Below are 11,627 nucleotides of genomic sequence, written 5' to 3'. Positions count from 1 at the left end.
AGTGGCTTTGCCAAGGCCTCGGTCACCAAATATAATTTCCTGCACAACTGGGATGACACCAGATAGGATCCCTGGGATTTTCTGTGCCGTTTCTTGCCTTCTGTGCCTGTACATCTATTTTTGTTTTTGACTGGAGCTGAGGTCTGCAGCTCAACTCTCCAGAGCTATAAATCCTCCCCACTCTAGAGGTGGCCTGTCACAGGTCAGCAGGGAGGTTGGCATGGGACAGCTTTGCTCCGGGCAAAGGAAAAGAAATTAGTTAAGATTCAGAAACATAGGTAAGTGGGTTTTCCACTTTCCACCAGAGGAGGGAGTCTTCCTCCTGGGATGTCATTTTCCTTGGGATGGCATTCTTGGAGGAATAGTCCAGAGTCCCAATGCCCCCTGTTACATATGAATCAATAGAGGCCACCAATAGTCGATTCAGAAAAGGAAAACTTGCCGTATAGAGGACAGAACTAAGGAGTAATCTCTGTGATGCCCAACATGCTTTTACACTTGACAAGAAGGTGATAAACAGACACTGGAAAAATGGGTCAAGGATGAGTGAGGCAGTTTATTGAAGTCAATGCATGTGAAGATGCTCAAGTTCACTGCAGCCAAGGAAATGCAGAGTGACACCCAGCGGTCTGGGGGACATTCTGGGAAAGGGGTGCCTTACTGGTGGGATGCAAAGGCTACAGTGTTGGGGGAAAGGACTGTAAGCACCCTGCACCCACCCCTCCCACTCCCTGAAACCTCACTGCAGGAATGAAAGCCCCTGGTGTACACACTATCCATAGCAGCAAGACACTGCAGGTTATGTAAATGCCCTTCAGCAGGCAGGAGGGGGCGGCATTATGGTACTGCCACTGCCACTGAGTTAGCAGCCCCACCCTGGGGGTGGGGGAGAGGGAGGCAAGGACTCCCGGTGTCAGAGTTTAAATCTTGATTTTGTGACTTGGGCATATGCCTTTATTCCTTAGTGCCTTAGTTTCCTCGCCTATGAAACAAGGAAGATAATACTAGCACCTGTTTCATGGGATTGTGGTGATTAAATAAACAACCACATAGAAAGTATTTGGAGCAATGCCTGGCCAGAGAAGTGCTACTTAACTGTTCGCTAAGTTAATGTCTTAGAGGGATCCCTCTAAGCTTGTTGTTGAGGATGAAAGTTAAGACCCAGAAAATATCATCTGCTTTGACAAGGCCCTACAGACATCTAGGTATGCCTGTGATTTCATGAGCACAGTGAACTGGGACACATAATTGTTTGTCAACGATTTCCAAAGGAGGAAGGTCGTGGGGTAAGCAAAAGAAAAACAGTTAAAGCTTCTTTATGATCATATTAATGCAGTTACTAAATTATATATATGTATGTGTATAAAGTTTCAATGATTAAAAAAAGAAAGAAACCAAGAGAGGAAAGGACCTCTATCTCCCACGGGCCCAGCAGTGATGTGAAGAGCCAAAGTCCAGCTAGCCAAAATCGTTTGTTTATTTCAAAACCAATCTCTGATACTATCTACCCCAATGCCTGCAGGAAAGAGGGAGAGGGGTGACTTGGGCACTGAAATTCCATCAGTTCTTTTTGAAGGATTGCCTTTCCTCTGTGGGAACTTCCTAGATGCGTGTTTGCAGGTCCCCTGTCCTCTTTCTAGACCTTAGCTGTAAAAGGGGAATCTCCATACTACTTTTTCCATGCTAGCAGTTGGGGCCAAGAAGGTAACAAGAAAAAGTTCTGAAAAACTCCTTTAAAAAAAAAATTTAAGATCTATTCGGCTTCATCGAATGATTCATAAACCAGGTAGCATCCCAGCTAGTAAATAAAAAGGTGCTCCGCCCTAGCCAGTTTGGCTCAGCGATTGAGCATCGGCCTGCAGAACAGAGTCCTGGTTCGGTTCCCGCTAGGGGCAGGTATGTACCACTAAAAAAAAAAAAAAAAAAAAAAAAAAAAGGCCCTCCTCCACACAGCAAATCTTCAAGTGCAAATCTAATCTTGTCATCCCTTTTAAAACCATTTTATTCTCATCCAGATTTCTTACCAGGCTACACGGACCTGCTGGATCCTAGCATGCTGGCACTATGGGGCAACCAGCTTCAACCAGGTGGCGGTGCAGTTCTTGGTGGCTTAGTTCTCTCTCCAGTCCTTTGCCTTTCACACGTCGTTCCTTCCACTTGCCTGGAAACCTCTCTCCCAGCCCTACACCTCGCTGACGCCTCCATATCCCCAGTCCTCCCTCCGAGTGTTGCTTTCTTCCAGGAAGACTTCCCAGGCTGCCCAGGGCCGGATAGGGACCCCAGGAGCGTCGGTGCCTGGTTTTTGGTCTCTTGGCCCGCACTCGGGCTTTCAGATTCGCGAGGGCAGAGATCGCACCCTCGCAGCCTACGGTCTCTGCGTTGAGTTGGGACATTTGCATCTGGGGTTCAGTGACATCCGTAAGGTCATTTCATCGGGCTCTCGGAGCTGGTTCTGGCTCGAAGCAGAGGCTGAGGGCTGCTGACTACGAAGGGCTATTTTGGGGGGTGTGGCCTTGGGAGGAAGAGGACAAAAGGGAGTGCCGGCTCATCGAAGGCAGAGGCCGCCCAGGGAGCTTGCCCCTCATAAATATGGGTGAAGTCCTCCGCCTCGGAGACGGCCCCTCACAAGGATGGCATCGCGGATTCTTATTGGTGACGGTGACGCCTTGGGCGGCGCTGATTGGCGGAGGGCGTGCCGGGGCGGGGCGAAGTGCACCGGGGCGGGGCGTCCCCGGCTCCGGCCCAGCGTGAGGTCGCCCGCCCCGGGACCATGTCGCGGGCGCGCGGCCGCCTGCGCGCGGCGCTCTTCCTGGCCGCGTTTTCTCCGCGTGGTGTTAAGAGCAGGGTCCCGGGAAGGCGAGGATTGAGCGCGAGGCCCGCGCCGCAGGAGCCCGGCATGGAGTATCAGGTATCCTGCAGACGGGCCGGCGGTCCTTACGAGGACACGTGGGCCAGGCCTGAGCCACACAGCATCCGGGGCCACCGGCTGAGGAGGGTACCGAGAAACCAGAGACTGGGGAGCTCGGGGGCGGGGACATCCTGGATTTCGGGGGTGGGGACAGGGACCAGGAAGTTGGCCTGGGCCGCCGGATCTGGAAATTCCGAGGCTGAAGTGTCCCACGTTAGAGTTGGAAGGGGTGCCCGGTGATAGGACCAGTGGCTCAGCTGGGCTTCTGGTGCTCCAGAGTCTCTGGAGTCAGGAATTAGGGGCCAGGGGGTGGGGCAAGAATCTGGAAAATGCCGGGGGCCAGTTACAACCAGAGACCAGAAACTGATGCCAGCCAACCAACCACTGAGGTCCTGAGGGGAAATAAACAGCACCCCCACTCTTACCCCCAATGTGGACCCTCCTGAGGCTGATCTATCTGCCTTCCTGGCTGGGTGACCCTGGGCACACCCTTTCTCCCTCCCAGCCTCCTTCTCTTCCCTGTCTGGTGGCTTCCAACGGCTCTTTTGTGTGGGGGGGTCACAAGAATGCCAATTTATTATTTTTTGGACACATGAACACAAAATATCCCTGCAGGCCCCCAAAAAGTTTGCAAAATTTAAACCATCACCTTATCTCAACATGGGGATACCACCCTTCCCTTAATAGTTTGGAAAGTACCTCGTATTCAGGCAGCTCTACTCTTGGTCAAAATATGGGATCCCACCCTGGCCAGTTTGGCTCAGCGGTTAGAGCGTCGGCCCGCGGACCAGAGAGTCCGAGGTTCGGTTTCTGCTAAGGGGACGTACCTCAGTTGCAGTTGTCCACACTCCAGTTGGGGTCATGTGGGTGGCAACCACTCGATGTGTCTCTCTCACATCGATGTTTCTCTCCCTCTCTCTCTCTCTCTCTTCCTCCTTCTCTCCCTCCTGCTCTATCTGAAGATAAATGCAAAAATGTCCTCAGGTGAGGATAAAATATATAAAATATATATATATAATATATATAATGCCAATTATGAGGGTTAGGCATGGAACACTTTAGGAATTCTTTGTGCTAATTCCTGCAGTTCTAAGACCCCAGCCTTCTGTGGTTCTAGCCCCACCCCAGTAGGGGCCCATAGAGTGGTGAACCCCATTGGAGCGAATGAGGGCAAAGGCCCCAGGTGTGCAGCATGGGGAGCCTGAACCGAAGGCAATGCTATTCACATTAGTCATGCTGCCTGCTTAGTCTGGCCCTCCCTGGGTGGGGTTGAGCTGCCCCAGGCTCCCATTTCTGCCAGAGCTGGAATGATGCCACTTCTCTCACCAGTGTCTAAGCTGGCCAACAGGGCTGGCATGGCAGGCTGGTGCCCTGGCCTGGCCATAGGTGTGCTGGGTGCCTATCCCTATGGACCCTAGTAAACCTTAACCTGCTTTCTGGGGACTGTGGTTGCCAGGAAGCTGTGCGCACACTAAACACCCTGCAGACCAACGCCAGCTACCTGGAGCAGGCGAAGCGCCAGCGGGGCGACCTTCAGACACAGCTGGAAGTCATGAAGCTGTTCTTGGCACGGAGTGGGCTGCAGGTAAAGTGGGCAGGGCCTGTGACCACCCCCACTTCTGTTTGTCAGTGAGTCTTGTCGCTAAGTTGGGGACCTTGTTTTTCTGTCCCAGGTGGAGGACTTGGACCAGCTGAACGTCATCCACATCACTGGAACGAAGGGGAAGGTGAAGGACAGGACCCAGGGGAGCATATCCACTGGTGGGGTGGGGACCGCCCAGACAAGAACGTTTCTTTCTAGGGCTCCACCTGTGCCTTCACTGAACGCATTCTCCGAGGCTATGGTCTGAAGACGGGATTCTTTAGGTATGAGGTGTGGAGGGATGTAGTGTCTCCTAGCTCTCTGGGGGGCTTGCACCTCAGGGTCAGGGACACCCCCCAGGGCTGAGCCGCTGCTCTCTCTGCCTCATTCTTATTAATTCAACAAGTGTTTAATTAGCACTCACTACGTAGGCTCAAGTTTATGGCAGTCTAACCTTCATAATGAGAAACATTGGAGGAGGGTAGCAGTAACTTGAGTGTACAAACTAAATACAGCCAGCATAGTCACGTGTTTTTATTAACTTAAATTCCATATACAGTTTTTAGATCATATAGAAATATTTATCAGTAAGGAGCAGAAAACCTGGCCTGTAGGGGCTTAAACGGTGAGGGTAGTTTATGCCGTACATGCTGCCTCCTGAGTGGGCAGCAGAGGGGAGCCCTCCCCCTCTGCCAGCCTCAGCTGCTGCTTTATCCTCATGGCAGCGCCCCCTCTTGGTCGCAGGCATCTAGACTCAGACCAGAAGATGGGTGAAAGTGGGGGTGTGTGTGAAGACAGGGGTTCCCCTGCCCTAGGCTGTCCATGCCTCTTCTTAGCTCATCACCTGTAAAGCAGTGGGATTAACCTGGTGGTTAATTGCTCAGGATTCATTCCTTGGGGCTGGGACATTTAAGATTTTTGCCTCCTTTTTTGTAACCAGTTTCTTCAAGTGACCTCTGAGCACCTGAAACCAGCTCACCTGGTCATTCCAGGTCATCGTGTCTTTCCCTAACCAGTTGTTCAAAATAAAGAAATGGAGAGAAGGACTCATAATATGAGAGGGTTTTTCTTTGAGGATTCAAATATAAGCTAACAATCTCTGTTCTAACATAAGTTTTCGGGTAAAAACCCAGCCTTTGACTTGAGCCTGTGTAGCCTATGGGCCAACCCCGGGTGCACAGAAGACTGGGGCACAGGCGCTATCGAGGGACTCGGGAGAGGAGAGGCCAGTGCCATCAGCTCACCTGGGTCTGGGAGGCTGAGGTGAAGATCTGGGACCCTTGAGGGCAATGGGAAGCCACAGAAGGGTTCTCAGCGGGACAGTGCCAATATCAGATTTGAGTTTCCAAAAGACAGGTGTGATGGGGGCTTGGGGGAAGGCCTGGGGGGCTCAAGCAGGGAGTCGTGATGACCCTAGGTCTCCTGGCAGCTCTCCCCACCTGGTGCAGGTGCGCGAGCGGATCCGCATCAATGGGCAGCCCATTAGCCCCCAGCTCTTCACCAAGCACTTCTGGCGCCTCTATCATCGGCTGGAGGAGACCAAGGTTTCTATACAGGAGGGCTGGTTGGGCCGCAGAAGGGGGCACTGGAGTGGGTGGATGGACCCAGAAGATGCTGTATGTCCCCGGACCCCATCTCCCCAGGCTCTGACGTGTTCCGCTCCACAGGACAGCAGCAGCTGTGGCTCCATGCCCGGATACTTCCGCTTCCTCACGCTCATGGCTTTCCATGTCTTCCTCCAAGAGAAGGTGCATGCCCACTCCCTGGAATCCTGTGTCTAAGGCCTTGGGGAGGGGAATCTTAAGCAAGCTGGGGGCTCCCATGTGGCATCCAGGTGCCCCCATACCCCCTGCCATGCCCTCTGATCCTCTGCAGGTGGACCTGGCAGTGATGGAAGTGGGTATCGGTGGGGCTTACGACTGCACCAACATCATCAGGTGAGGGCGGCTGCATGGGGAGAGGGATGGTGGTCCCGAGTCCAGGTGGCCCAGGTGGCCCAGGGCAGGGGTATCATGGCCCTTTTGTTTTCCGCAGAAAGCCTGTGGTATGTGGGGTCTCCTCTCTTGGCATCGACCACACCAGCCTTCTGGGGGACACGATGGAGAAGATAGCATGGCAGAAAGGGGGCATCTTTAAGGTGACTAGGCAGCCCCAGGGAGGGGAGGTACATGGACAGCCTGGGCCTGGCCCTTAAGGCTCAGGGAAGTGGGGCTGGGCCGGGTCTTTTGTATCCCAACTCGGGAGAGGTCTTGGGCATCAGTGGGGTCTAGGTTCTTGTCTCAGCTCTACATGTGACTGGAGCAAGTTGAGCTCATCTTCAGCCTAGTCTCCCCCATCGAGGGGTTCCCATAGGCCTCATGGGGGAGGGGAGGCTAAATGGACCACCCAGACCCAGGGATGTGGGGCCAGAGATGAAGGTGGAGGACCGTCAGCAGCTCCTGTCTCGCTCTGTCCTCTGCAGAGTGGCGTCCCCGCCTTCACTGTGCCCCAGCCTGACGGTCCCCTGGCAGTGCTGAAGGAGCGTGCGGAGCAGGTCTCGGTGAGCGCCTGGAGTGCCGGGGAGCTGCTTTATTCTTCGGGGCTCGGGGCTCGGGGCTCAGCTGTGTGCTGAGGGCCAGCTGGGGCACAGCGTTCTTTTTTGTAATCCTCACCCGAGGATATTTTTCTACTTATCTTCAGATGGAGTGGGAGGGAGGGAGAGAGAGAGAAACATCGACATGAGAGGGACACATCGAGTGGTTGCCTCCCGCATGACCCCAACCAGGGCCAGAGACTGAACCACAACCGAGGTACTTGCCCTTGACCGGAATCGAACCTGCGACTCTGGTCTGCAGGCTGACACTCTAACCGCTGAGCCAAACTGGCCAGGGCTAGGGGCACATCTTGATTCGAGGAGCAGGGCTTGGTGGGGAAAGATGGAAAGGCTGGAGACATCAGGAAGGGCCTCCCAGGTGGCAGCAGCAGCTCCCTGACTCCTCTGTAGTGTCCCCTCTATCTGTGCCCGCCGCTGGAAGCCCTGGAGGAAGGGGGGCCACCACTGACCCTGAGCCTGCAGGGAGAGCACCAGCGGTCCAATGCCGCGTTGGCCTTGCAGCTGGCCCGCAGCTGGCTGCAGCAAAAGGACCACCAAGGTAAGTGGGCCGGCTGGTGGGCAGGGGACCTGTGGAGCCTGCCTCTGAGGGTCCACTCAGCCGCACACAGCCGTGCCTTGCCCCTAGGCACCGGGGAGCTGAAAGCGTCCAGGCCAGGCCTGCTGTGTCAGCTGCCTCTGGCACCCACGTTCCAGCCCACGTCCCACATGCGGCACGGTGAGTTAGAGGCGCCTGCCCAGCCAGGTCTCTTCAGATGTTTCTTTCACTTTCCCCTTTGAGAGGTGGAGTCAATTCAGTATAGTGCCCAAGAGAACGGACTCTGAAGTCAGTAATCTTCCCAGACTCTGAGTTCATGAACTCTCTGTGAGCCTCAGTTTCCCCACCTGCCAAATGAGATGAGTATAGGACCCACTGTGAGGTGACATCACCAAGGGACTGAGCCCAGAGCCTGGCAAGTGTGGGATAAAGTGACCAGCCGGTGGTAGCTGCTGCTACTGTCATCTTTGTCACCGTCATCATAAGACCATGAGGTTCTTGAGAGGGGTGATATTGTGAGCTTCTTGCTTCCCCCCAAACTTTCAGCACATAGTAGGTGCTCATGGCTGTTAAACCCCTCAGCAGATGCTTCCAGTGTGCTCAGTGTGTGCCAGGCCTCAAGCCAGGGCCATGACAGCCCTGGAGGCAGGTAGATCTTGAATCACATCCCAGTCCCAAGGCTCACGTGCTCTGTGACCCAATCTCTCTGAGCTAAGGGCTAAAATATATGAAAGGAGCCCCCTCTGAGGGCTGCCTAGAAGATCCCACCAGATGCGACCGCAGAATTGCTGGTCCTGCTCACTGCACCGGTCATAGGCTCCTGGGCTGATCAGCTCCTCCCAGCGCTGACCGGTGCTGCAGGCGGGTCATTTGTGCGAGTTGAAGACAGGTGGGGGAGAATGCGGGGAGGGCCTCAGGAGAGCTGCCATACCCCCTCCTCCAGGGCTTCAGGACACGGAGTGGCCGGGCCGCACGCAGATACTGCGTCGCGGGCCCCTCACCTGGTACCTGGACGGCGCGCACACCTGCGGCAGCATGCAGGCCTGCGTGCGCTGGTTCCTGCAGGCGCTGCGCCCCCAGAGGCCCAGCAGGTGAGCGCACTGGGGCGTGTGGGGGCGGGGTGCCCAGGAGGGGCGGGGCCTCGGGGAACACGGCGACCTGTCCAGTGAGGAGGAAGGAAGTTTCTGCTGGAAAGGTCGTGGGTGTGGCCGTTACCTGCCTCCTGGCCCCTCTCGCAGCGGGCCTGAGGTGCGCGTCTTGCTCTTCAACTCTACCGGTAACCGGGACTCCTCGGCCCTGCTGAAGCTGTTGCAGGTGAGAGGCTGGCTGGTGGTTGGGCAACAGTCAGACCAGCCCTGATCTTTGTGACACCCCCTCCCCGCCACCCAGTGGTGTGCTCATCCCTCAACCTCGGGCTTCCTCATTTGTACAATGGGACTAATTCCTGCTCAGTAGCTGGGTGACCTTAAGCTGTAACCCCGCCCCCAAGCCTGTTCCCCCACCTGTACAGTGGGCTGTGCTGCCCAGGCCAGGCAGGGCATACTGAGGTAGATGGGGGCACTGAGGTGCTGTGGCTGGCTTTATGCAGCATCACAGCATCGGCGGGTGTCTCCAGAGGTGGGCACGGGGATGTGGGCTCCCTGTGCTGTGTGGAAGATGGGGTGGGGTGGGCATCCTTCCGGGGCCCTGGAACCAAGCTTTACCCCTTGGCCTTCCAGCCCTGCCAGTTTGACTATGCTGTTTTCTGCCCTAACCTGACAGAGGTGTCATCCATGGACAATGCAGGTGAGAGGTGACAGGCGTGGTCACTTGAGGTGGGCAGGTGTGGAGGGCCCTGAGATGGACTGCCCTGTTGGTGGTAGTGGGGGGCTTCTGAACTGGAGGTCTGGGCTAGGAGCTTGATTTGATTTGTTGTATAAATATTCTTCGGTACGTTTTGACTTTTGCATGTGACTGTGATACTAAAAAAGAATTATTGGGGAAAACATTTTTCAAAATGTAGGTTAAAACCTACTGATGAGCCCTGGCCGGTTTGGCTCAGCAGTTAGAGCATCGTCTTGCGGTCCAGAGAGACCCGGGTTCATTTCCCGCTAAGGGCATGTACCTCGGTTGCAGTTTGTCCCCGGCTCTGATTGGTTGTATGGGTGGCAGCCACTCGATGTGTCCCTTTCACGTCGATGTTTCTCTCTCTGTTCCTCTCTCTCCTTCCCACTCTACCTGAACAAATAATGGAAAAGCATCCTCGGGTGAGGATTAAAAAAAAAACAACCTACTGATGATTCTTGAAATCAATTTAGTGGGCCTCACCCAGCATTTTCTATTTTTTTTTTTTTATTTCTTTAAATATGTTTTGATTTTTTTTTAGAGAGAGAGAGGAAGGGAGAGAGAGATAGAAACATTGATGGGAGAGAGAAACATCAATCAGCTGCCTCCCACATGCCCCCCACTGGGGATCAAGCACGAAACCTGGGCATGTGCCCCAGCTGGGAATCAAACTGGGGCCTCTCAGTCCATGGGACAATGCTCAAACCACTGAGCCACACTGGCCAGGCCATTTTCTGTCTTAAATGAAATAGAATAGAAAATATCTGTGTGTCTTGCATGAAGTAAGGGTAGGTATTAGGAAGATTCTGTTCCAGACATTTCTATACACGTATGAGTACTGGATGTCATTGTGAAATGTATTTTTTATTGTGGGTCCCATTCAAAAAAATCTGAAGTAATATTCTAGAAAAATATAGCTCCCCAGGCCCCACATCAGAGTCCAGGAATCTGCATTTCTAGGAATGCTTATGCACACCCAGTGATGGACCCTGTCCATTTTACAGATGAAGGCAATGAGGCTAGGGTGGGGAGATGTGTTCAGTGGGCAAAAGCCCCAGCTTTGAAGCTAAGCTGTCCAGCTTTGCTTGTCACCAGCTCTGAGACACTAGACAAGTCACTGAACTCTGAACCTGTTTCCTCACAGTGTCCACTATGAGGACGAGCGATACATGTAAAAGGCTTGAACTAGGCAGGTGTCCACAGCATGCTTGCCTTTACCCCTTCCGCCTCACTGATGTGCCTGTCCCTGTGTCCTGCAGACCAGCAGAACTTCTCAGTGACACTGGACCAGGTGTTGCTCCGTTGCTTGGAACACCAGCAGCAATGGAGCCGCCTGGATGAGGAGCAGGCCAGCCCAGACCTTTGGAGCACCAGCCCGGAGCCTGGTGGGCCCACATCTCTGCTGCTGGCACCCTGTCCGCCCCACACCCACAGCACCAGCTCCCTCGTCTTCAGCTGCATCTCCCATGCTTTGCAGTGGATCAGCCAGGGCCTGGACCCTGTCTTTCAGACATCCAGTTCCCCACAGAACCTTCTTGCCCACCCTGTGGCAGACAGCGGGGCCAGCATACTCCGTGAGGCTGCTGCCATACACGTCCTGGTCACAGGAAGCCTGCACTTGGTGGGCGGTGTCCTGAAGCTGCTAGAGCCCTCCCTGTCCCAGTAGCCGAGGTGGTAGGGTTGGAGGTGGGGCCTCCCACACCTGCCCTGCGTCTCTCCATGAACTATATTAGGTGCCTTTTGTTTTCTTCTTTCCTGATTTTGTCTAGACTGGCCCAGGGGCCTGGGCTCCGGGCAATGAAATAGATGGCTGGTGGGTGGGAGGTGGAGATCAGACATCCCGTCTCTGAGCCTGTGGTACCCTTGGCCTCTCCTTCCTCCCTGCTGAGACAGCCAGGGAGCTTCCCAGTCCTGTTGTAACAGGCCTGACAAATCAGCCTATCTCCCTCCCACCCAGACTGCTTCCTGGCCAGGCCTAGGGTCCTGCCACGTGAGGTCGATCGATTTTTCTCCCCTCAGTGGCCTTCTGGAAAAAGAGAGGGTCCCTGCTTGGGGCCCCCTGAGGACAGAGGGTGGCTAAATTAAATTAAAGTCTTTATCTTTAAAACAAATAGCAAAATGTTTGATTTAACTCTTGATCTCTGGCTCCCTCGGCAGACAATAGGGGGATGAGGATTGTGGTGTA

General features: G+C 54.3%; 1 protein-coding gene across 2 annotated transcripts; it reads left to right on the top strand.

Annotated features, from left to right (window-relative positions):
- Positions 1-2,770: 2,770 nt before the first annotated feature.
- FPGS (folylpolyglutamate synthase) lies at positions 2,771-11,518 on the top strand. 2 transcript variants are annotated; one of them, XM_036261398.1, is made up of 15 exons: positions 2,771-2,908; positions 4,365-4,493; positions 4,582-4,635; positions 4,710-4,774; positions 5,920-6,034; positions 6,158-6,238; positions 6,366-6,427; positions 6,525-6,627; positions 6,952-7,029; positions 7,474-7,621; positions 7,709-7,798; positions 8,562-8,709; positions 8,857-8,932; positions 9,337-9,403; positions 10,702-11,518. In XM_036261398.1, exons 1-15 carry the CDS (start codon positions 2,771-2,773, stop codon positions 11,106-11,108), a joined length of 1,761 nt encoding a protein of 586 aa, XP_036117291.1. In that variant the 3' UTR covers positions 11,109-11,518. The 2 variants fall into 2 exon arrangements, with proteins under 2 accessions (XP_036117291.1, XP_036117290.1); XM_036261397.1 differs by having other exon boundaries at positions 6,134-6,238.
- Positions 11,519-11,627: the final 109 nt, after the last annotated feature.

Source organism: Molossus molossus, unplaced genomic scaffold (genome assembly GCF_014108415.1).
Source record: "Molossus molossus isolate mMolMol1 unplaced genomic scaffold, mMolMol1.p scaffold_m16_p_14, whole genome shotgun sequence".
Lineage (NCBI taxonomy): Eukaryota > Metazoa > Chordata > Mammalia > Chiroptera > Molossidae > Molossus > Molossus molossus.
The sequence above is the reverse complement of the archived record's forward strand: the minus strand, read 5'-3'. Positions and strand labels throughout refer to the sequence as shown.